Source organism: Phalacrocorax carbo, chromosome 2 (assembly GCF_963921805.1).
Source record: "Phalacrocorax carbo chromosome 2, bPhaCar2.1, whole genome shotgun sequence".
In the NCBI taxonomy this organism is placed as follows: Eukaryota; Metazoa; Chordata; class Aves; order Suliformes; family Phalacrocoracidae; genus Phalacrocorax; species Phalacrocorax carbo.
Genome location: NC_087514.1, coordinates 24,880,036 through 24,905,928, shown reverse-complemented (window position 1 = coordinate 24,905,928; position 25,893 = coordinate 24,880,036). Strand labels below are relative to the sequence as shown.

Genomic DNA, 25,893 nt, shown 5'->3' with positions numbered 1-25,893 from the left:
AATCTGCTTTAAGTCTGGTTTTATTTAATGTCTATTAATGATCTGGAAGGAAGCAGTAAACACCGCATTCATTCAATTTATTTTTGATATAACGGCTCATATGAATTAGAGAGGTGTTGTGTGAACCAATGGGGACAGATGCAAAACATAAAGAAACCTAGACAAGCTGGAAATAGCAAAACGACAGCCAAGTGGATGGGCACTAAGCAATAGACTGCAGCAGGAAGCTCACCACAGATGGAGACATGGAGTGGAGAAATGTGCTTAAAGAAGGGAGACAGAAGGTCCTAATAACGGCAGAGACCAACAAACTGGCTGTGAGCTTGTGGAGCAGACTCATCCCAAAGGAAGTGAGAGGGTAAGTATCTGGGACCTATTGATTTATGAGGAATTAAGTCAATGAGATGAGTTTGGCTGCATGACAGCTGAGCAAAGAGAGCAGAGTGTGCTTAGGCGTTAATGTTGAGACAATCTGCTGGAGGTGAGGAACCACCCTGGGGACCTCTATCTATTTGGACAGTGTAAACACCACAAAGGGGGAGGAGGACTGATTTATGGAGTGGGGAGGAACAAGGGTCAGAAACAGGCTAAAAGAAATATAGGCTGGTTCAGTGACAGGGTGAGTTGTATTGCCCTGTGAAACAGCTACCTGCAGAGGGGTCTGACATTTTTTCCTCTGAATCCCTTAAAACTAGATTGTATAAAAATACATGAAAGAACAGGCTCTAGGAAAAGTTTTTGTCTCTGAGAGGATGAACTGAATGGATGTACACGGCAATGGCAGCCAGGGTGACTGTAGTCCAGATAAAAGGGTTTGTCTGCTAATATATCTTATCTGTTGTAAAATCCTAAGAAGAGTTGAGCCTCTCTCTCCCCTCAGCACAGTTGTCTGTGAAGGAAAAAAAAAATCATAAAACCAAGGGACAGCTAATGAAAACACAAAGATTAGAGAGAGGCCAAGGAACTAAAGTGAGTTACCTGCCAGCAGGTACTACCTTGGAAAAAAACAGGTTCAGACCAGGGACACTTAACAGCGCAGGGGCTGCAATATCCACTGGGGACAAGGGAGACCTGAGCTTTCTGCCTCTTTCAGGAGAGCAGGCTGAATTTGAGCCCACATCTCCTGGCTCCCCAAAAGTGTCCTAACCACACAGCCTAGAAGAGGGATCAGTGGTTACCAACCCTCCCGTGCATGCTTTTACTCCCCTCAAGGGTTTACTGGGATATAGGATGAGGAATGAAAATTATGTCCTCGTCATGAGGGTCGCCACAGATCTGGCTTACAGTCCCAAGAGAAAATACATCAGCAGTCAGGATTGACTGCTCCAGCAGCAGAATTACTGAACAAGAGGAAGGCATCCACTCAGTCTCTTCTCCAGAAGGGAGAAGGCGCAGGGAATCTGAGAAACATGCAACAGAAGAAAAGGGCAGGATAGAAGAATGAACTGTGAACTTCAAAGCTGACTGCTCAGCACAATACAGATTTGGGTGGCTCTGGAGGCAGGACTAGAAGCTGATGATTAAGAGGAACTTGGCTGATAGATGTGCAGATGGCTCAGAAATGTAGGTAACCTGAGGGTAAAGAGGAAAGGGCAAGGGAATTTTAAGGTCTAGTTTTGGTTATGGGGTAGGTTAATCTAGCACGAATATCTTACAGTATCATTATTTTAAGGTGTTAAACCTCTTCTGTACATCATAAGAATGTCCAGAATGTACTGGAAGATTACCCTTCATTTATGTAACTCCGTTGCCCAGACAAGCAGCTATAATGCATTATAAAATGGCATGTCATGCTCTGGGCTGAAGGGAAGGAGAAAAGAAATCTATTGAAAATCATGTTTTCAAGCATAAGACACTGGGAACTGGCTTTCCCAGCTGTCTGGAGAAGATAAGGACAAAAGTGAAAGTGAGGAACATTTTAATATATCACTGGTGAGGGAAGCATTAAACTTGGCAACAAGCTGTATTTCTTTACTTAGGCAATAGTCAATGTTTTTGAAGCACTACACAAGGATGGAAATAAATTTCAAAAAACCCAATTGCACCTTACTGCAGACAGCTGGGAAGGCACCCTAACTCCAGATCCTCATGAGCAAGGGAGAACTCTCACCATACAGGATCATAAAAGGTATTCAAACCTTAAGTATTTCTATTTTGATTCCCCTTATTATATACACAGCCCATGAGTGAAACAGACATCTTCAATTTTAGTGCAAAGACCAGTTGCACAAGACCTTCAATATGCAGGAGGTAAATGCCAGGCAAATGCTTTCTACATACAGCTCCTAGAGACACTGAATCACACAACAGCTGAGGTTGGCAGGCACCTGTGGAGATCATCTAGTCCATCCCCTGCCCAAAACAGGGTCATGTTGCCCATGATTGTGTCTAGTAGAGTTTTCACCAGGAATTAGGACTCCATAGCCTCTCTGGGCAGCTTGTGCCAGTGTTTGACCACCCTTGCATTGAAGAAGTTTTTTTCTTATGTTTTAGCGGAATTTCCTGTGTTTCAGTTTGTGCCCATTGCCTCTAGCCCTGTCAGTGGGCACCACGGAGGAGCGTCTGGCCCCATCTTCTTTATACCCCCTTCCCTCCACATTGATAAGACTCTTTCTCCAAGTTGAACAGCCCCAGCTCTCACAGCCTGTTCTTGTATGTCAGATGCTTGAGTCCCTTAGATATCTTAATGGCCCTTCACTGGACTGGCTCCATTATATCCATACCTCTCTTGTACTGGAGAGTCCAACACTGGACCCAGCAATTCAGACATGTCTCACTGGTGCTGAGCAGAGGGGAAGGATCACCTCCCTCAGACTGCTGGCAACACTCTACCTATTGCATCCCAGGAGGCTGTTGGCCTTCTCTGCTGCAAGGGTACATTGCTGGCTCACAGCTAACCTACCGTCCACCAGGACCACCAGGTCCTTTTCTGCCAAGCTGCTCTCCAGGCAGTCAACACCCAGCCTGTGCTGTTGCAGACCATCAGTCTGGGACAATTTTTAAATCTCTTTGGAAATAAAGGGATAATCTCAGCTCTGCACCCTTTATGTGTATGCTATGAAGCAGTCGCACAGATAAACCTTTCTCCCTTTCCCCTGAGGACTAGGCAACCAGGGCAGTAAAGAGGAGATTTCAGTTAGCTGCTGGGAAAGGCTTTTTAATGGTGAGGAAAGTAAAGCAGTGGAAAATCATACAATCATGACAATTCTGTCACTGGAGCTTAGATAAGTATATAACAGTAATATATTAGGCCTAGCTGATCCTGCTTTCAGGCAGCAGAGTGGATTAAATGAACTTCCAAAGCCTTTGCCATGGTTCTCTGCTAATTCACACAAAAATAGCATCACCAATATTTGAAAAATCTTACTCTGTTATTCTAGGTATGGCACCTATCATCTGACACAGTGCTGAAACACAGCTACTTACTCCCAAAAAAGGCATTTTATGATCTTCTCCTCTGCAGGATCCTGGCATTCTGCAAACTCTGACAATTTGTCTTCCCAGGGCTCCTGAAGATGAGAAAGAAGTATTACCTTCTACATTTACTCATCGTCATTGAGTCAAAATTGCCAAAAGAAACCATAGACTTTGGTTTCTCATCTGACATGCTTAAGAACAGGGTTTTTTTCAGCATCTAAAACATATCTTCAAAGCACAGTTCCCATAATAGTGAATATTCAGCATATCCCATATCAGATTCCAGTTGTCAGGGTTTCCAGAAAATCAGTTACCATCTGTGAAAAATTTTGAGTGACTAGCCCAACGTTACATAGGAATGATGTTCAGGAGAAGAGCAAAAAAATCCATAATAGCAACAAAATCCAATACCAGGACAACACTCAGTTTCCCAAACCACAGTACAATCCTTTCCTATCTTGAAATCCTCTGCCATCACCCTCCAAATTCCACAGTTTCTGCAATGAGGTAACCATGATTCATCCCACAGCAGGTCCATCCTCTGCAGTGAGGGGAAAAAAAAGCAGAAAAACCACCAGTCTGTGGTCATGCAATTAGAAATTGGAAGATAATGCACACAACGGACCTGAATTATGGCAACTTTAGTTCTGGCATTCCTTAGCTTGGCTTGGCAATTATTATCCTCTTTTCTTACGGGTTTATTATTTTTACTGTTTCAAGTCATTTCTTAGGTTTTTACAAAAGCAAACTGGAAAGAAAAATGCCTCATATGCAATCAGCTGATCCACAGCTGGGTAAACAGCAGAACTGGAACTTTTGTATCCTCAGCACAGTTCAGTGGGTGCATGGAAAGACACTGGCAGAGCTGCTAATACTGATACGCTGTTATCGTCAGATGTTTTTTACATTTGCATATCTTCAAGCATGACTCGTGGTTCCACAGGAATAAAGTGGTACGACTTCATTTCTTGAAAAAGATACTCTTCAAACAAATTTACCTCTCCTTCTGTCACTCCAGTTTCTTTCCCTCAGGCTTGGTTAATTTTATAGCTATACCAGCATACTGGCTAGTTTCCAGATACAAAAAAAAAGAAACCCATATAGTAAAAAGAGGGTCAGTTGGCTACATTTGTCTCCACAGATTTTAGGGACAAATAACCCACTGTGGGTTTCTAACTGGATAGGAAAGCTAAGTGCCCTCTTCCTGAAATTGTGCATAGTCGCTGTGCTGGTTTCTGAATCTAAAACAAGACTGAAAGCACAGATACACATTCTGATCTTCCACAGTTTTTATATACTTCCAATTACACTGCCTCCCATAGAATTCTTTTCAGATAAGTAACACCAGCAAGTAACAGTAGTGTTGTAGTGTTATACAAATACTTCTTATCATTTAAATATGGCTGTTTTCCCATGCTAAAAATTCACAAATGATCCAATACATATGTCTGTACGTAAAGGCCCAATTCATTTCTTCTTTTTGGCAATGTATATCTCTTACCTCAATCAAAGTCAACATAGAGACACTCATAAAACAATTAGATCTGAAGTACCTCTGGTTGTTTAATAACTTTAGACCTTTATACAAATGGGTCTTAGCCTTCCAGCTCTAAATACCTAAAATAACTGAAGTATTCTAATGCATTTCCCTGCAGAAGAAAAGAAGCCAAGGCTGGAAGTATTGTATTTGGGATGTAGAAGCAAGAATCACAGAATCAATCATCCAAAATAAATGATATTATTATTATCATCTCTCAGAAGCTGTGTGAAAGAAGACAAGCTGAAAGGATGTGTTTAAACATGTCAAATGCGTTTGGGATATCTCGGATGCATTTCACTGTCCTCAGATACGAATTTGTTGTTTTTCTATCTAGGGCTAGCTGAGCTATAAAATAAGCCAGTACACTGGGAAGCCAGAAGAAAGTATCAGAGAGAAAAAGGACACATTTTTGCCTGATCATTGCTACTTACAACTCCAGTGATTTATGGCATGAATCCGTGCAAAATCAGTTTTTTACAATTTCTTTGTTTCTAATGACTAGGCAAAAATCCCTAAATGAGGTAACTCTTAAGGAAGGCTTTGAGCCAAGTTCAGGGCTGATGTAGCCCATGAAACAGCAACAATAAGCAAAGGGACCAAAATTTGATCCCACTGATCAAGCTCAGTAGTATGGCAGGAACACCAGTCCTTGAATGGTAGCAAATAAAGCACATCTAATTGGTATCTGAATCACATCACTACTACTTACACTCTCAACCAATATTCATGCTACATACCCGTGCACACATTTACTACCACACATATTCTAGTACTGTTGCTCCATTAATGGTGCTCAATCTCTAATTTATATTCACAGTTTGGCTGCTCACCCAAAGAACCTCATGTGCCTAAGAGTCAAGAGGGTTAACATCTACTTGGTACACTGAAATGCTCTGCTCACCACTATCAATTGTCAGGAAGATCTGCACTAGCAAATACTTGAGATTCTTTAATTTAATCTTATGGACGGTAGAATTGCTGAGGCTGGAAAGCCCCTCTGGGGAGCCTCTAGTTAATCCCCTGCCCAAAGCAGGGCCAGTTACAGGTGGTTGTCATTGATCACATCCAGTCAGGTTTTGAACATCTCCAAAGATGGAGACTCCACAACCTCGCTAGGCATCCCTTGCACTGAAGAAGTCTTTTTCTTCTGTTTCAGTGGAATTTCCTGTGTTTCAGTTTGAGTCCATTGCCTCTAGTCCTCTTGCTGGGCACCACTGAGAAGAGTCTGGCTCCATCTTCTTTGCACCCCCTTACCCAATCAGGTATTTTATACACATTACTGAGATCACCTGGAGCCTTCTCCAGGCTGAACAGCTACAGCTCTCACCACCTTTCCTTATATGTCAGATGCTCCAGTCCTTTAAACATCTCAATAGCCCTTCACTGGACTTGCTTTATTTACGTCCATATCTCTCGTACCGGGGAGTCCAGACCTAGCAGACTGCACACCTTTGGAAGGGAGAAGATTCTTATTCTGCACCCATGTGTATGGCAAATCAGCACCTTCTACTCTGGGAAATTGTTTGCCTCTTCCACATGTTTATTCTTTAATTCCTTCACAGGTAGAGAGTTGGAAGTCCTTCTGAAAATGACCTGATGAGATATATTCCTTTGGAAAGAGAAGGCCAAAGCAACGTACCTGCATTGAAGGTAGGCATACCAGCCTCTTGTAGCTGTTCTGAAGTTAGCTTTAACAAGTAGCCACAGCAGTGTGGTCATAGTGATATGGATCTCGGTAAAGAACAGCAATTCAGACAGTTCTGGGAGTGTATATATGTTGCCAACTTATGCTGAAATCCAGCCTGGCCTGGCTCATGCTGTCATTATCCATAAGAGCCAGAGGACAGCTAGTGTGAGAATGCCTCTCTGCATAGTGCTTGCATGTTAATTTGGCTATGTAAGCAAACCCCTTGTGTCTTATTTCTTCTTGGGGTGGCCTATACTCTTGGGCCAGCCTCCAGGAAAGCCCCATGTCCTACACAGAGAAACCTCGTCACTGCTGTCCCTCCGCCTTTGCCAGATGGTGTCTCTGATACAAATCTACCCAGGCTAACACAGGAATTAGAGGAATTGGATCTGTAGATAAAAGACGTTTTCCTGACTTAGTTGTTTGGCTACATTGCAACAAGAATACCCATCTAGAGAGTGTTTCCTGTTACTAAAGGCGTCACTGAGGAATGTTTAATTCTTAGCAAACTGCTGTTCTTGTTCTACACAATCCAGATGATATAAATAAATAAGCCATGAAATGTTCAGAGAAGACAAATCACCAGTCCATCAAAATCCCTGATAAATTAGTTCAACAGACTGGACTACAGACATGTTCAGTGAATCATCATCACCAAGAGTAAATAAATTCAGATTAAGCAAAACTTGATTGAATCATGCTGAAGTTTGGCACTTAACAAAATAGATCAGTCTGAAGTCTCACATTAGGAACACATAATCTCTTAAGATTTATGAGTGTTTTTGCTCACCACATATGTTTCTAGGTTACTGTTTGCTGTGTTGAGAACTGGGTGCTCTGAGTGTACGAATTTTTGCCGGCTATTACACGTTTTAATCTCTGAGAAACTATTCTCTTTGTTCCCCACTTTGGGGTGCAGAACAAAATTTTACGGTAGTATACTTCCTGATTGCTTCCTCTCCCCCAATAAAATTCACAATTTCTCCCAGGTTGTTTTTAATTCCATCTGATTGTTTAATACTGTTTGCTAAGACATCTGTAGCATATAGTGATATAGTCAAAATGCAAATGGACTGAAAGCTGAACTCAGTCTCTTTGGTTCAGCCATTGGAAAGAATGTTCAACTTTTTAAAATCAGTGACACTATCCTCACACACTGGTCATTGTATTAATCTAGTGGTACCTGCATATTAAGAACAACAAATGTCCATGGAAATCTTTTAAACCACAAATCAATACAAGAAATAACCTCCCCACTTTTTATCAATAATCACATTTGTTTAATTTTTATATTATGGCAATATCCAGAGGTCACAATCAGGGTGGAGATACAGCTGTGCTTACTGCTATGAAGATGGGGAAGCAAAGTCCTTTAAAAAGCAAATTTAAAAGTTATAACCACTTGAAAATCTGACGTCAGGTTCTCCTCTGGTGTAATAGCATAAAGAGTTGGTATTATTAAGCTTATTATACGAAGAGGTATAGTATGCAGTACAAGTTCCAGACTAACACTGGTGGGAACTCTCCTTTCAGCCTTGGGTGACAATCACACTTCACAGAATGCTAAAAACAGAATACCTGGATTTACCAGCCAGCATCATGGATTGCAGGTCAACATTGTCAAAAGTTGATTTATAACCTGAGTGTTATCACACAGGCAACAAAGCCTAACGCCTTTATCCAAGCAACTGCGTGTATTTTCATCTGGAAATACTGATCTTCCCCCATGCCCCCCATACCTTGTTTTACTGAAGGAAGTGATACAGTCTTTGGAGGGCCTGAACAGCTATGTCCCAAATGGTTACAATTAGAATTATAGCTGAATTTAAAGTATGTTCAGTGCAAGTCCAAGTGTGCTCAACATAAATAGCCTCTACAGCTATAGAAACAAGCAAACAAAATCCTCGTAAAAGATTGATTTTGTAACAAAGTCCTGTCCTAAAGGCTAAGGAGCATTGGTGGTTACCATATAAGCAGTGCCTACACACATATGCGTAGAAGCCCACACAAATAATATTTATCATGTTATGACAAGGCTCTGAAATAAGCCTGTTCATGGTTTCTTGTGAAATACAAAAGTAATATTCACTGAAGCAAGCATGCCCTTGGTGAACCTAATGCTCCAGCCCATCTGTAGGGCAGACAGGACTGCTTTATAAGGCAGCTTCTTCTACTGGCTGCAGGACATTGCTCAGTCAGATGTTCCCTGTCTATTGAGACATTGCTTAGTCAGATGTTCTCTGTCTATCGACATGATTCCCGTGATGCTAAGTCAACCCTTTAAATTAACCCCAACAATACTGAGAACGGAAAGCAGAATTACACTGCTGTTTTCTTCACTGCTACACTTGGGAGAAGGCTGGCTGAAGTACATCTTAGCACACATTTTGTCCTAGGAGCTGCAGGGAAATAATCTGCAAAGCATGCATCTATGTCAACCTCTCTCCAGAAAATATGGCACAACGTGGACCTCCAAAAGAAAACACAGCTAGTGTCTGCATGTGGCAAGGGGCACTGGGAAAGGAGAACGGGAGAACAAGGGGCAGTGGAGCAGATCAGAAGGGAAGAAGGACCCGTGTACCAGTGGCACAAGCACTGCTGCATCTCAAACAGTTCTTATTTCCAGACACAGCAGCAATACATCTGCTCTACTTGTGGCAGATTGTGTGAGTCACAAATAGGATTTCACAGCCAGCAGCAAACTTGTGAGCCACAAAACCCATTCCCTTCAATTACAAAGCGATCACCTCACAGGGATGTTGTAAGGCTTGATCAACTGATATTTTTAGAGCACTTTGAGATCCTGAGATGAAAGTCACTATAAAAGGCTACAGATTTTTCATAATGTTCGGAGACCACCTGCTCAGACCAGAAGCATTCACTTTTAACATCACTTGAGCCAGCTACCAATCTGATATCTCCACGGGAATTTCCTAAAACAGATGTGGCTGTCACATTTAATCTCTCTTTTACTAGGAACTCTGAGAAAAAGGAACTCCTGGAAAAGGGAATAAAACAAATTGCTTTGAAACTGGTGGTGAGAAGAAGCCCCGTAATTCTGTTCCCACAGCTCATGGATTCTCCATCTGTACCTTTCAGAAAGCTGCCATAGTGACTAACTCTGCGAGCTTCACAAATTAGACCTGACCTAGATTCAGTGAAGTCTTTGTTCAGCAGCTGGTTAGTGTAATATTCCTACTGCAGCTAAGTTCGGAATTGCAGTTTGAAAAGAAAAACAAATAAAATGAATTCAGGTTTTCCTGTGCTCACAATATGCTGGCCCTCACTCGACTTTATTCCGAATGAATCAGTCAGCGAGCCAAATGGTGAAGTTTAAACTCCTGCTGTATTCTCATAATTCCATAGTATACACTCTTGAAAAAAATTACTTCATTATTTCCTCTTACTCTTTATTATAGGAATTACAAACTCCAGGAGAGCAAAGAAAAGCATGATTCTGAAAACCAGAGGTGGTTATAATTAAGCGTATCGTTAAGTGCTTTGTTGAATTGAGGTTGAAAAAATTGAAGTTTAAAATCATGTTAGCTAAGGATAAAACAGTTCAGAGGCTTTTTTTATAAATTGATCTGAACCATATGAAACTCTTCAGAGCATGGATCTGGACTGGCATCCCTTCAGAATAAGGTTTCCCATGATGTTTTGGACTTTCTGCATTGTGTATAGAAACTGAGCACAGATGTCCCAATATGTTTCAGAAACTTTAAAACCTTTTGTTCCACGTTAGCAGTGGGAAACATTAATTAGAATCTTATTTAGTGATCCTTTTTTTTTTTTTTAATTGGCTTGTTCTTGTTTTGAATATAATCCAAAAATATCAAAGTGAAAAAAATCCAAAGGAAATAGTTTCTTGGTCCTTCATCCATTAGTGAGAGATCTCTTAACAACCAGAATATAAGGCATATAAGAATGTGCATACTCTTGGTCAGTCCCTCAGATAAGCCAGTCTGACCTTTAGGATAAATTACAGCCCAAATTTCCTTTAAGACACATTTCAGGAAAGGTACTACCATTGCAAAGTTACAGTGAATGACTCAGAGATGGACTGCTGCTGCAAACAGTTCGTTAGTATTTTCAAAGGGGTGGGGGTGCTCTCCCATTCAAAAAAACAGGACATGAGCATTATGCAGGTTATGAAAAAGTTTTTAAATTCCTTTTGCTGTGTGGGCAGGTATTAAAAAATAAATGGTTAAAGTTGATTGTCTGTTTTCCACTAAGCAGATTTTTTTAAAAAAACCTATAGCAATCACAGTAAGCCTCTGCATGGCACAAAATCTTTCTCTTTGTGCTTTAGTTTGTTCCAAAAAAAAAGGAGAAGTTGCTAGAGAAAATATCATCACAGAAATATATTTTGTTGGCTGCATATAATGGTCATGTATCTCCCAGATAGTGCCCTTCCAGGCTATTTGCTACTAATATCCCAAGGAGAGATAGATTTCTCTTAAATTCCCAGCTGGCAAACTCTGCACATGGAGGTTTGTGCGGGAATGGTCTACACAAACTGGGAGGTAGTACTCACAGTACCTGTTTTGGGAAGCTTCAGGAAACTGGTTAGGTGTGATGTGCCATTCACTCACTCCCTTTGGCGATGTTGGGCAGTGAGGATGTACCTGTGCTGTCAGTTTGGGACCATTCCTTTTCAGGCCCATGCTGCAATTTCTTTAGTCATCCAGAACCCTTAAGCTTCTTCACATTCAGGTTGAATTCAGAGGCAAACTTTGCATTTCTCTTGGTGGAGCAACTGGTACAAATAAATTGGAAACTGAAGAACTGTGAACACCAGAGACCCCAGTGCAACAGTTAAATCTTTCACAAGCAGTTGAAGATCAAACAAAGGACTTGATGTTGGGTGGTTTCATAAAAACTAGGCAATGCCGGTATTTAATATCCAAATATTACTTTTATGAATATTTATTCATATTTTCATATTTAAATATGAATTTATACAATAAATTTAATATTTCATATTTAAGAAGCTGAGACCTATGTTTAGGAGACAGGAACCAGTAGCTTCTGAATCTGTGCTGAGCTGCACTAATAGTGGGAGGCAGAAAGGGCTGGAGCCCCTGGTGATGCTCTATGATCAGAGCTGGGTCTTAATACTTATGTTAGCTCCCCAAAATCTTTCCACTCAAATCTCTACAACCTCAGCCAAAGATCCAGCAGAGCTTTCTCTCAAGTTAGAATATGGCTGCAGGCACCAGATATTGCAGCATCAAGCTGTCTGGGCAGCCAGTGAGGGGTGGCAGTGGCAACTCAGGCATGGACAGCCAATAGCGCACTTCTGCTCTCTCCCTGCAGAAGCACCTTTGAGAGGTGCAGGGAATGTTGCTGGTATGCCTGCCTTCAATTTCCTGTGCTTATTTGTTTTGTCTCGTTCGTTGATCTTGCTGAGCTTTAAGGTTTTCAGTTGTAATATAAATATATTTGGACAGATGAAGTGTAACGTTCTCTTATGCTCCCATAACCATATGAAGTTTAACAATGGCAAGTACCAGATTTTACACCTGGGGCACAGCAACCCTGCATGTACATACAGACTGGGGACGAGAGGCTGGAGAGCAGCTCTGCAGAGAGGGACCTGGGGGCTCTGGTCACCAGCAAGTTGAACATGAGCCAACAGTGTGCCCTGGCAGCCAAGAGGGCCAACCGTGCCCTGGGGTGCATCAAGCCCTGCATGGCAGCCGGCCGAGGGAGGGGATTGTCCCGCTCTGCTCTGCGCTGGTGCGGCCTCACCTCAAGCACTGTGTGCAGCTTTGGGCGCCACAGTACATTAAGGATATAAAGCTACTAGAGAGTGTCCAGAGAAGGGCCACGAAGTTGGTGAGCGGTTTAGAGGAGAAACTGTATGAGGAGCAGCTAAAGTCACTTGGTTTCTTCAGCCTGGAGGAGACTGAGGGCAGACCTCATCGCGGTCTGCAGCTTCCTCACGAGGGGAGAAGGAGGGGCAGGCGCTGATCTCTTCTCTGGTGACCAAAGACAGGACCCGAGGGAATGGCAGGAAGATGTGCTGGGAGAGGTTTAGATTGTGTATTAGGTAAAGGTTCTTCCCCCAGAGGGTGGTGGAGCACTGGAACAGGCTCCCCAGGGAGGCAGTCAAGGCACCAACCTAATGATTTTCAAGAAGCACTTGGAAAATGCCCTCAGAGATATGGTGTGAATTTGGGATTGTCCTGTGCAGGGACAGGTGTTGGACTTGATGATCCTTGTGGGTCCCTTCCAACTCATGGCATTCTATAGTTCTAATTTCTTTTAATGGTAAACAAAGACGTTTATCATTCCAAGCTCTAACTGGCCCATTGCAGACTAGCCTCACGCTGTGTGGATGCTGGCCATGAAATGATCAGTCTGTCCTTGCCAATAAGTCTAGTGGTGACACTGGGCAACAAAAGGCAAGGGCAGGCTGCCTGGCTGGACCCTTCTGCAGAGCACTCGCAGGTAGCACCTGAGGCAGGCCAGGCAGAGCAGAGAGTGTGCTGGTGAGGCCTGTGCTAACAGGGAGGGTATGAAGGGCAGCAGGGCAGGTCTCATGGCAGGGTATATGTGGTATGATTATATGGATGAGAAGAATTGGACACCCTTCAGAAACTCATCCAAAGAGTTGGGAGGGGAAGTCACCAGATTAAGAAATCATGTTTGAAAGCAGAAGCAGTCTCTTCTGGCTGTTACCAGCACAATTTCAATGTTGTTACTCTTCTTTTGAAACACAGGATTAGCTAAAGGTCTCCTAACTCCAAACTCTCCCAAACAAGTCAGGAAGTACCAAGAAAGGAGATAATACTAATACACATGGAGGACAATGGTGGCAACACTGGAGCAGGCCCATAACTGAACAACCCTCACCTGAAGCTTATTAAGTATTGCATGGCCTGTTGCTGCTCCAGGAAGTTAGGACAGTCTGTGAGCTTGGGTCAACTGGCTCGAGAAATTCATCCTGCCCTTCTGCATGCTGGTTTCATAATCAAAATCAGTTTTCCTTCCAGAATTATATAGATGTAAGTTAGGAGGGGGTTTCTCATATTCATGCTTTTTGAGTAAACTGTTCCCAAGTAGGGACTGCTCTTCCTGCTTGTGTTCAACTCATTTTCTTTAGTTAAGTTGGAAATTCTTCTGTCACAGATATATATATATAAATATATATATATGGAAACAAGAAATTATCTCAATTATTCTTTTTAGCATAAAGGTCCCAGATTAGCTTTGGGTGAGCTTTTTCTCACTTGCTTAGAGCAAGCAGCATTTTCCCCATCTTCTTCAAAAGTGCACAGAAGAAAAATCGAGACAAAACACACTGCACCATCTAAGCATGAGCCATGTTCTCAGTAAGAGCAAATCAGCTGAGAATATATCAAATCGGGGGGTCTGCCCAGAGGAACTATGCTGTAGCTGGATGGCCTATTGCTTTGTTTGCTAGACACACAGAAGTGTGAGAAGTGTAAGGGAAGAAACACATGGGTAGGTTCCAAATGTGAGCAAAATAGCCTTCAAATGCTCAGCTGACTGACAGCACAGAACTAGGCTTTTTAGTCACAATTTAAAACCAATAGCTATAACCTGGATCCAAGTGAGATCCTCCTCTCCCCATCTCCATTCAGGCAAATAACAAAGGCGTCATGCCCACTGCTGACTGCACCAGTGCCACGGAGAAGGTGACAACTGAACTGTAGTAGCTCATCATCTTACATCCAAAACTGCAGTTCTGAAACGCCTTCTTTCCTGTTGCGTATTGCTACTGGCAATATTTACTCCTGCAGCTCAGCTTTTGGGCTGTTTTCATCTAAAGGGTATATAGTTCTCAGAGTCAATGTAAACAAAATCAAGGTAGTGGAGCTGATCAAGAGGGTCACTTCAAAAGCGCAGTCCTCACCCCAAGTAACATGCTCATGTAAACATCCTCACTGCAGGCTCCTCTAATATATTGTCAGTGAGGTCTGTAGGTGTGGTTCATTTAACCCATCTCAGACTTCAGTTTTCAGCAGAGGACCGAAGGTTGAAATTCTACAATCTATACTAAAAGAAAGTCACAATTATTTAATGATCCTTTTTTTGACTTGCACTGCATGATTCTGGGATATAGTGATTTAATTAAGGAAAACAATGTTCCCCACAGAGCTTGCAAAAGCAAATATTATCATGTGTCCTTCATAGTCAAGAATCGGGGGAGCAGACACAACAGTGACTAAGCAGGTCAACTCACAACAAAAGGCATAATACTGCAGCACCATCACAGTAAAATTTCATTGCTCATGCCATCAGTGCACCACAAATAATCAGTATTTATCACTCTGTTGAGGCGCTGACAGCCAAAATGACATGTTCAGTTCACGTTCAGTACATGGTTCAATTTCTTTAGCTGCCAGATGGCCTTTCCGTGGTCCACTGGAGTTCCACTCCATCACAGTGGAGGTCTGTTGCAGACATCGCTATCACTGCCTTGTAAACTTCTAGCTAAGAAAGTATTTGACTTGCTTCTCTTCCCAGTTTTATACTACAAATGCCACAAGAGCTTGTGCAAAGCCTTTGCCTCCTAAGAAAAGCAGTCATGTCAGTCCGGACACTTGCAGAAGGAGCAGATTCATAAACAAACTGCACGTCTTTTCCGCCTGTGGTTATGGGAGGTTTAACAACAGATAAAACTTCATGCAGTGGGGCTCATCTCAGCTTTCCTTAAACCTCCAGTTAGAAAAAGGTGGCTGTAGACTGCCAGCAACCAAAAGTCATGAGAATGACCAGCTCACTGACATGAGGGGGTAAGAACAAAGTATGTTTAGAATGGCCCCTCCTTTGCAATGTTTTCTATCAGTCAGGGGTTTTCTCAAGTTCAGGCTGTACTCAGATCATCTGGATAAATATCCAGAGAGGCACATAGCCTTTATGAATTTGTTTAATCCAATTTCAACTTATTCATTCTTTTAGACTTGGCAATATTCTGCAACAGCCCTTTTCCAGTATTTAGAATAGTATTATGCGCAAAACTATTTTTATTTCTTTTAAACATATTCACCAATTGGCCCTAGTCAATAGTTGTGGCAGTAGGAATGCTGTCATGAAAGGATCTCAGCTTCATTCCCAGTTGCCTGGGAGGCTTTGCAAAGAAAAACAGATCGTATCTATTAATCTTAAACCAACATTAAGACTCCAGGATTTTGAATCAATCTGATACAAAAGGAAGTGGTCAACAGGAATGTACATTTGAATCTGGCTCCAGGACCAGAGGGGGACCTTCCAGTAAGTATTAAGTTCAGACTAAGTTCCACCTTCAGCCTAATAGATGTCTGTGTCCTCAAGTCCAAAGCAAATCTATCTACCACCCAGTAGGATTGCTGATAACACCACTGACATAGGTCCCGTATCTTCCTGCACAGCCTATTCAATATTTCATTAACCCTGTAGAAGCAGTAGTAGTCGTAGCTGTTTCTTTTCTTCCAATTCTGACAGTGCATCTAAGATAAGAGTGTATCGTGCCACATGTCCTCATCAGCATTAATCTCACTGTGGGGTAGCGCCACTGCTGTGGTTATGGGACAGCCAACCTGGACCAGACAGGGGATGTTGTTCAAGGACGTGGCTTCTTAGGTAGCAGCTTCCTACACCCAGTAGTCGGTCACTAGCACAACAATAATTGCACACTCCATCACAGTTCAGGTCACCACAAGCCCAAAGCAGGGTATATAGTCAAATACACTGGTCAGTATGTTTCCAGACCCAGACCAGCCCTGACAGGGACCTGTACATATCCCATGTCTTTACACAGCACTGGCACCTTCTTATATTCCTTAAATAACATGGTACCATGTGTACCAATAAACCAAACCCTGTCTCTCTCACACAGTCTCAGAGTCAACAACTATAACAAGCGGAACCAAAGTTAGTTGAGCTTTTGTAATATTGCCCTATTGTAATATTTGTAATATTTTGTAATAGGGTCATATAAGTCACACGTTTATCTCCCTACTCCAACAGGCAATTCTTTCACACTTCCTTACACTTCCACCCCAGCCCCATCTTGTCACCCCTCTTTCATCCTCCCCAGCCCAAGAAGCATCCACAGGGCAGTGGAGACAAAGGGTTGTTTTATATTTATTTGATGTGTTATTAGTGCATCCCAAAATTTGCTCTTATCCAACACATCACAAGCTCATTTTGTGCAAAACTTACATATCTGATTCCTTCTGATGTATCAAAGCAGATCTTTTGCCTTGGATTCCACCAGTGACAGTGCATCTACAGCATCCTGTACTTACTGTTGGGAAAGGCAAAAGCGCTAGGTCAGCGGCAGGATCCCTGTTTGTGTGTCTGCGGAGCAGAGCGCAGGCCTTGCTGAAACATTCAGATGAATTTTGGAGTACTATCTTGGGTGCTGGAAGCACTTTAGCCTTATTAACAAAGTGCTTCAGCTGAGCCAAATCACCCTGATTACAGGAGCAGGACTACAGAGAGTTGTATCCTTACACAGTAATACTACTTGCTGTTTATCTCTAGTATATCTGCATAAACTTCACTGGGCCTTTTAATGAGAAAACACAGGTTAGGAAAGTGGCCAGTGATTTTCCAGGGAAAAGATAAGAATGGAGATGGATAAATACACTTCCAAAAATGTGTATGAGGTTGCCTATAATCCTTTTTCTTAGCCAAGCAGCTTAAAAGGCAAGAACAGTGTATAAAAGCTTGAAAATCCTCTAAACATCTCTCTACTTAGTTTCTTCCAAAGCAGCATTACGGAAAAAAATACCTAATTTAAGAATAAGAAAAGAAAGTAATGAAAAATAGGGTTTTTTACAAATTTGCTGAAGATGTTTCAGTATGTTTAAAGCCCCCACTAGATACCTAGGATAGCGCAGAGCTGGTGAAAACACACAGACATCGCTTGAATGCACTACCAGCAGCAGCTCATTATTCCTTGCAGCATCACTAAGGAATATGAGTTATTTTTGTTCTCATAATGGTGAGTGGGAAATTACAGCAGAGAAGTTTTGTGATTTACCCAAGCCCTGGGGAATGTGGGGAGGTATCCAACTCAGAAATCCCAATGTGGTGGTTCCCAGTCCTGTGTCCTGCCATCTTTGCCCCAGGCATTAAAAGCCAGTATAATTAGAGCTCCCCAGTGAGTGGTTTGCCAGCAGAGCCCTGAGTGGGGGAGGTTGTCACAAACTAACCTAACAATTGTGCTGCTGCTGGGAAGCAGGAGAGCTGCCTCTCTGGAGACGAAAAGCTGTTGTTACAGGGATACGAGCAGGTCACCACTGCATTTGCAAAGCCTCTTCCCTGCTGTGTGCAGGCTCTGTCTCCTGTGTGGCCCTACCCACGACAGGAAGATCTAGGAGGACTGAACTGGGTGGCAGCAGCACTTTTCCTGGCCAGGAAGGCAGCCTGGTGTGCATAATTCACTATGGATTCAATGTCCCGTGAGGTGCCACTGGACGTGCAGTGAAGCACGCTGGGACCCAGACCCCCAACCCAGGGCATCTGTGGCAAAGGGAGGGACACACCAGAGGCCCATGGGGCAAAGGGAGGCAGGAGGCAGTGCATTCACCAGCAGGAGAGCACAGCAAGAGCAAGCAACAGCCAAGAAAAAGCGATCGGTGCAGCACCTGCAAGAAGCATCATCCCCTGGGGGGCTGAGGGTGCTGTGGGCCCACACACACTGCTGTGGGAGTGCTGCCAGAGGTGCCGGGGCTTCAGGCACACACAGTACCAACATCGGCGGGAGACAGTCACAACACCCCAGGCAGGAAAGCTGAGCAGGCTTTGCAGACCCATCCACCGGCGTGCACCAGGACTGACTTACCCCACTCCATGTCTGCACTCAGCTGCCTGGGCCCTTATAGGGCTTTTGTTTAATACTGGGGAGTCCCTTGTAAATAGGGCCCGTGTGCTGCTGGAGTTGGGGTGTAAAACCTCTCTCCCTCTCCAAGGGTTTGAGGAACAAGATGAGGGCAATGTATAGGGCTGGGGTGCTCAGGGCTTTGCCAGGACCAGGGGAAGCAGGTGAGGAGGCATCGTTCCTCCGCATCCTCTAATCCTGCAAAGCATTGACAGTAATCCATTTCTAGGAGCTGGGCTCCAGATGCGTGGGATCATGAGTAAGAGGTGGTCACCAGGCTGCTGGCAGGAGACGATGCAGGTACAAAATAGCTGTGTCAGAACATCTGTGCTCTGCACAGCTGGCTACCTGCTCAGGGTGGGTCAGGTGCACAGCCGGCTCCTGCACGCAGGGTCTGCCACTGCTTCCCACAGCCGCCAGGACCATGCTTCTCCCTGGGGAAACCCGGCCTCATGCCGGGCTCAGCAAGAGAAGGGAGATTTCTTCACAGCCTTCTCCAGTGTGGGCAGCGACACGGCCATCGGTGACCATGTAATTAGACATTATTGCACATACTAGCACTGAAACTCTTGCCCCGCCAGGAGCAGCAGCGCGGGGAGCTCAGGCCCCTCGGCTGGAGGCATGAGCCTTCAGGGTTGCTCCCCCCGAAATCCCTGACAGGGTTGTGCGGGGACGTCAGGGGTTCCCAGCCGCCATCTGAGGGGGCGGCGGGCAGCCTCAACACGCAGCCCCGCTTTCCTCACACCAAATTGCTCAGACCAGCAACTGCCCCCAACCTTTCGTGTTTTCAGTCCCTCAGGGACGCTGCCCAGGCGCCGCAGCGTGGGTGCAGCGTGGGGGGCCGCGCAGGACCCGCTTGTGCCGTGGGCGGGGGGGGGTGGGGGGCAGTGGCACCCCCTCCCGGGGCCCTGCCCTCACCGGGCAGGGTGAGGGGGTAGAGGGACGGGGGGGGTGAGCGGCTGTGGGCGGGCTGTGTCCCCCCTCGGGAAGTTGTGCCTCTCGGAGCCGGCGAGAGGCAGGATCGCCGGGGGAGGAAGCCCGAGTTTGCGGCGCCGCTGCCGGTGCGCGGGGGCAGGAGCGATAGCGAGCGAGCGGAGGCACCGCCGGCACACCGGCTCCGCCGGGCCGCCCCTCCTCGGCCGGGCAGCGCGGCCGCCGGCCCCTCAGCCGCCCGCCCGTCCTCCGTCCCGGGGCGGCAGCCCCCGCTTGCCCGGCGGGGCCGGGTCGGGGGTGAGGGGGAAGGTGGGAGCGGCGGGGGCGGGCGGCAGCCGCGGGGGGTCGTCGCCATGACGAGCGCGCGTGCCACCGCCTCCCGCCGCTGAACGGCCGCTGTCCCTTCAGCACCGCGCGGCCGGCGGGGCCGCCCTCCCCTCCCCGCCACCGCCAGCGGCACCCCCCGCGCCACCGGCACCGGCACCCCCACCGGCACCGGCACCCCCACCGGCACCGGCACCCCCACCGGCAGCGGCACCCCCACCGGCAGCGGCAGCGAGGCGAGCCGCGGCGGCCCCCGCGGGCGGCGGCGATGGCGGGCCGGGGCCGGGGGCAGCAGGGCGCGCCGGCGGGGGGCCGCGGCCGCTGAGAGAGCAGGTAGGGCGGGCGCGGCGGGGCGCGGCGGGGCCCGGAGCGGAGCGGGGCGGCTCCCCCCCGCGGCGGGGGGCCCAGGCGGGGCGGTGGGCGGTGGCAGCGCCCCCGGGGCAGAGCGGGGCTCCGGCCCCTCGGAGAGGCGCGGCTGGGCGGGGGGAGCGGGGTCCCGGGCGGCGGCGGCGGCGGCCGGGGGGCTTCCTCTCGTCTGGAGGGAGGAAGGGAGGTGGGAAAGGTGGGCGCCGTGGCAGGCAGGCCATGTGTAACGGGGTTCCGTAGAAGCGAGAGCCGCAGCCCAGGTGAAGGGTACGGGGAGGGATGGGAGGGAGCCTGCGGCGGGAACAAAGGAGCCGCCCTCAGTGTCTTCGGTGGGAGGTGGGAGGTGGGAGAAAGAAAGAGAGGAAAAGGGAGAAAAAGGAGGAAATGGGGAAGAGGGAAAGAAAGAAATGGAAAGAAATGGAAATGGAGAGAGAGATTAAGAGATAAAGAAAGAAAATTAAAAGAAAGAAGAAAGAGAGAAAGAAAGAGAGAAAGATAGAAAGAAAGAGGGAAAGAGAGAAAGAGGAAAGGGAGGAAGAGAGAGAGAAAAGAGAGAAAGAGAGAAAGAGAGAAAGAGGGAAAGAGAGAGAAAGAAAGAGAAAGAGAGAAAGAGAGAGAGAAAGAAAGAGAGAAAGAGAGAAAGAAAGAGAGAAAGAGAGAGAGAGAAAGAAAGAAAGAAAGAAAGAAAGAAAGAAAGAAAGAAAGAAAGAAAGAAAGAAAGAAAGAAAGAAAGAAAGAAAGAAAGAAAGAAAGAAAGAAAGAAAGAAAGAAAGAAAGAAAGAAAGAAAGAAAGAAAGAAAGAAAGAAAGAAAGAAAGAAAGAAAGAAAGAAAGAAAGAAAGAAAGAAAGAAAGAAAGAAAGAAAGAAAGAAAGAAAGAAAGAAAGAAAGAAAGAAAGAAAGAAAGAAAGAAAGAAAGAGAAAGAAAAGGTGAACATGCTGAAGATTTTTCTCATTCTGCTGATTTTCTGTGCAATTGTATCCTAGGTTTTCATTCCCTGTACACCTTTGGCAGGAGCTCACTATGACAGGGCAGAGTCTGAAGGCTTTATCTGAAGCGAATTTTGAAGACAATGAGATCAGCATCAACGTTGGAGGCTTTAAGAAAAAGATGAGATCCAACATGTTATTAAGGTTCCCTGAGACCAGGCTGGGCAAACTGCTGAGCTGCCACTCAAAGGAGTCAATACTGGAGCTCTGCGACGACTATGATGACACCAAGAATGAATTTTATTTTGACAGGAACCCCGAGCTCTTTCCTTACGTGCTACATTTTTATAACACTGGCAAGCTCCATGTGATGGGTGAACTCTGCGTGTTTTCTTTCAGCCAGGAGATTGAATACTGGGGAATCAATGAATTCTTTATAGACTCCTGCTGCAGTTACAGCTACCATGGGAGGAAAATGGAACCAGACCAAGAAAAATGGGAGGAACAAAGTGACCAGGAAAGCACCACATCTTCTTTTGATGAGATTTTGGCGTTCTACAACGATGCCTCTAAATTTGACAAACAACCCTTTGGAAACATCAGAAGGCAGCTCTGGCTAGCTTTGGATAACCCCGGCTATTCAGTCTTAAGCCGAATCTTCAGTGTCCTTTCAATAGTGGTGGTGCTGGGCTCCATTGTGACCATGTGCCTGAACAGCCTTCCAGACTTTCAGATTGTTGACAGCAACGGGAACCCTGAGGAAGACCCTCGCTTTGAAATCGTGGAACATTTTGGTATTGCATGGTTCACTTTTGAACTGGTGGCGAGATTTGCAGTAGCTCCTGACTTTTTAAAATTTTTCAAGCATGCCCTGAATTTGATTGACCTAATGTCTATCCTTCCATTTTATATTACCTTAATTGTCAACTTGGTGGTGGAAAGTAGTCCAACTTTAGCAAATTTAGGCAGGGTTGCACAAGTCCTGAGACTCATGAGGATCTTTCGCATATTAAAGCTTGCTAGACACTCCACAGGTCTCAGGTCTCTTGGAGCCACCCTGAAGTATAGCTACAGAGAAGTGGGGCTTCTTTTACTTTACCTCTCTGTTGGCATCTCCATTTTCTCAGTAGTGGCTTACACCATTGAGAAAGAAGAGAATGAGGGGTTAGCCACCATCCCTGCTTGTTGGTGGTGGGCTACCGTTAGCATGACCACCGTTGGCTACGGGGATGTTGTGCCAGGGAGCACTGCTGGCAAGTTGACGGCATCTGCATGCATCCTAGCCGGTATCCTAGTGGTAGTGCTTCCCATTACACTGATCTTCAATAAATTCTCCCACTTCTATAGGCGTCAGAAGCAGTTAGAGAGTGCCATGAGAAGCTGTGATTTTGGTGATGGCATGAAAGAAGTTCCATCAGTCAACTTAAGGGACTACTATGCTTACAAAGTTAAATCCCTTATGGCCAGTCTTACCAATATGAGCAGGAGTACCCCCAGTGAGCTGAGCCTGAATGATTCACTGCATTAGTGTACAAGTTTGACAGCAGTTTGCATGAGAGCTATCAAGAGCAATGTTTATAAATGTTTTCCTATTTGTCATCTTTTTTCCTAGAGGATAGTGTGCTGATGCTGCACTAACTTTGCACTTGAGAACCTAAAGACATTTCTGTTACAAGTTGACAGTTTGCACATTCTCATCCTGTTGCATAGGTACTAAACGCTGACTTTTCCATACAAATGTTACCACTTCCATGACATTAGTGCTAGCGGTATAGTGATGATCTGCTGCTTGGTGCATTTCCTCCTCTGAGCAGAAAAATGAACAGGCCCACGTGGAAAAAAATTCTCAGCTCTGACACGAGTAATGAAAAAAATCACCTATCACCTATGCTGTACTAGTGTAGGACTTCCCATGCCTTTTACAACAGTTCAAAACAATCAGTCACCTGTGAATCATTGACATGGGAACACCTTTCCCTATCTTTCTGACTGGTAATTCTGATCGTCACATGTCTGAAAACACCTCTGAGATTCACATTTCAATGGAAGTTGGTTTACTCTTGACCACGTGTGTTAAAAACTGGGTGTTCTTGTTCTGAAATGTTATGTATGGTAATATTTTTCAGAAGCTACTAAGCATAGACCTACCTCTGCTTCCAAGATTAGATCAATCCTGAGCCCTCCAAAGAATCCCACTCCTCGTTTTCAGATAGCTACCTATTCAAAGACTACGTTTCCACCAGTGACCCTAGGTACGGTGGTTCATGAAGACATCTCAGGTTCACATGTCCAGAAGTGATCTGCACACAGCTTGGTTCCAGTGAAGCTGAAGATTTGCTGTATTTCAGTCTGTCAGAAATCTTCTGAGATTAGACACACAAAAACTTGGGTTTTCAACAATTGGAAGCTCCAAGGAAAGACTTGGATTTGTTTAATGAAGTGAAATATTCCCCCATGAACAGTATAGGCAGCATTTTAGGAACTGACATTCATATACTGCAAAAAGACTAATTATAAAATTGCCATATGTGATGCTGAGATATAAAATCTAATTTTATCAGGAAAGCTTGAAAACAGGTGTTGATGGCAGACAATTCCATTAAGCTTTCTGCCAAGGAAACTCTAAGAAAAAAAACCCCAGTAAGTCACATTTTCCCTCAGAAAGGAACTCACAACTTACAGCTAAGGAAGGGTATAAGGGCCTAAGAAAGGAACAGATAAAGAAAAATTGCTTAATACTGCACTCACTGTGGGCAGATCCTCCCACCTGCTTCTGTGACGTATGTAGTCGATTTAAATCCTTTCAAGGTCTGGCCTGTAAGAGGTTTGTTCTTTGGGGTTTTTTTTAAGAAAAAAAAAAAAGACATGAGAGAGCAGATCATCTGGGTTTTCAAGAGTAATCATGAATCTGTATAAACTTTTTCTTGAGTGCTCAGCCTCTTCCCTTACACAGTCGTATAGGGATCAAACACTTGTAACGAACAGGCAGAAGCCACTGTTTCCTCTCTTCACGCGTCTAGGGATTGGTGCTATAAAACATACTACTGGTACTCATTGGGCAGAACCCACTCTTCAGATCCTTCTGCTTTTCCATCCCATTTATTACATATAATGTTCCTATTAATAATTTTTTAATTATTTTGGTTTTACTTGTGAAGACTAGAGAGGTTCAGAAAATAAATTCAAGCTATATAGAAGAGAAATTAAAATACTAAAGCTCAAATGGTCATGTTTGGAAGCCTGTGCTTGTGTACCGCAACAAGGAGCAGCCCAACTGGCAGAATAAAGCAAATACGGCATGAATAGGTAATTCCCCTTTTTAGGCTATTAGAGGTTGCTGTCTGGTCTGGATCAGCTCCACCTAAAACCAGAAATCTAACCACTCAGGATCAGATTCCTGTATGCCCAGTGACGTGAAATAACTTACCCCCACCGCCACCATTTCCTCTGAACACCCTCCCCTCACGGCAGTTAGTAGTTGATTTAGGCCATGAAGTGTGAGGGAAACGGGTCCTTTCTAACCTTACCAAAGAAAACTCTTGGAGATTTCAACATAGCCTGCACAACTTATAAAGTCAATAGGCAAGACATTGCTCGCTGTCCCTGAAAATCAGAGCGCCATATACATGGCTGTGAAGGTACATTTAGATAACCCAATTTAAGTGTCCGAACTTGAAGCATTTTGCTAAGGTTTTCACTTCTGGAGGGCTGGTTCAAGTTCTCTGTTGGGTCACAGGCATAGATTCAATAGTCTTGTCCCTGCTTCATATTGCACGTGTGTAAACTATCGTACACCTACAAACACCCGTCCAAAACACGGCACAGAACTAGGTTGCCTCTTGGATTGAAATGCCGTGGAATAAGGGAAGAGACGGGCTTGTGCAGCACATACAGGTTACATACAGGTTACATGCTGCAAGGGTGGCAAACTCTTCCACTTATGTTGCAGGACACTGCAAGTTCTCACTAGGTCTGTTGGTTGGGGGCCTTCAAGGAATCCAGCGCCAAGCAGTGGGTTTATCTCAGTTTCACAAGCAGTAAATTCAGAGTTGAAAACCAATGACTTTCAGGGCAGTTATTTGAAAAGACCTGTAAACTTGCCAAAGAGTCACAAATTCCCTCAGCTGTTGCTAGTTTAGCATTGCAAAGGTTGGATCTAAACTTTGCAACACATCATTTCAATAACCTATAGCTTATCTTACGTTCTAGATTTATTATTATTCGTAGGGCTGATGCTCTGTCATTTCGGCAAATATTGAATGGAACGTGTCCAAATTGCATTTTACTAAAGAAAATGAAATGCCCCAAGGAATTATGACTTTTATTGTACTGGTTGAAAGGAATTTTCATTATTGCTTTTTTATATAAATGCTTTGGATCAAAGACACTAAATAAATAAAGTACTGAAATTTAATATGTTCTTATTATCATGACAATGACTTTACACAGTACACAGGAATTCCCTTCATAAACTTAACTAACTCCATGTTAAAAGTAGTCAGATTTTTGCTCCCCCCTCCTCCAGAGGAGCATTCCAGAGCTGCGCTGCTCTCCAAGGCTTGTGCAACTTCTAGCATAATTTTATTAATGGCTGCTTTATATCAGCTTTTTTTTCTCATGCCACCAGTGTTCTTTTGCTTAAATATTTCATTTTCCTCTCAGTGCTTGCATGCGTGGTGTATTTATAGACAGCAACCATATGCCCTTACATGCTTATTTTCACGGGATTATACCTGCCAAGCTTCCTTCTGGTTTTCTTTTTGCAAGTCCCGTTCCCCTGACCATCCTAGGGGATGTAGCCTTTTTTTCTGCATTACTTCTGCTTAGATTTAATCTGTTTGAGCCAGCGTTGTACC

The 25,893-nt window shown here is 44.6% G+C and overlaps 1 protein-coding gene across 5 annotated transcripts; it reads left to right on the top strand.

The window, feature by feature from the left end:
* KCNS2 (potassium voltage-gated channel modifier subfamily S member 2) lies at positions 1-25,451 on the top strand. 5 transcript variants are annotated; one of them, XR_010371404.1, is made up of 4 exons: positions 1-358; positions 1,980-2,128; positions 6,520-6,607; positions 8,178-9,814. XR_010371404.1 is itself a non-coding variant. In XM_064442334.1 (4 exons), exon 4 carries the CDS (start codon positions 21,132-21,134, stop codon positions 22,563-22,565), a length of 1,434 nt encoding a protein of 477 aa, XP_064298404.1. In that variant the 5' UTR covers positions 1-358; positions 2,056-2,128; positions 6,520-6,607; positions 21,095-21,131; the 3' UTR covers positions 22,566-25,451. The 5 variants fall into 5 exon arrangements, 4 of the variants coding, with proteins under 4 accessions (XP_064298404.1, XP_064298403.1, XP_064298406.1 ...); XM_064442334.1 differs by lacking the exon at positions 8,178-9,814 and adding an exon at positions 21,095-25,451 and having other exon boundaries at positions 2,056-2,128; XM_064442333.1 differs by lacking the exon at positions 8,178-9,814 and adding an exon at positions 21,095-25,451.
* The last annotated feature ends 442 nt before the right edge of the window (positions 25,452-25,893 follow it).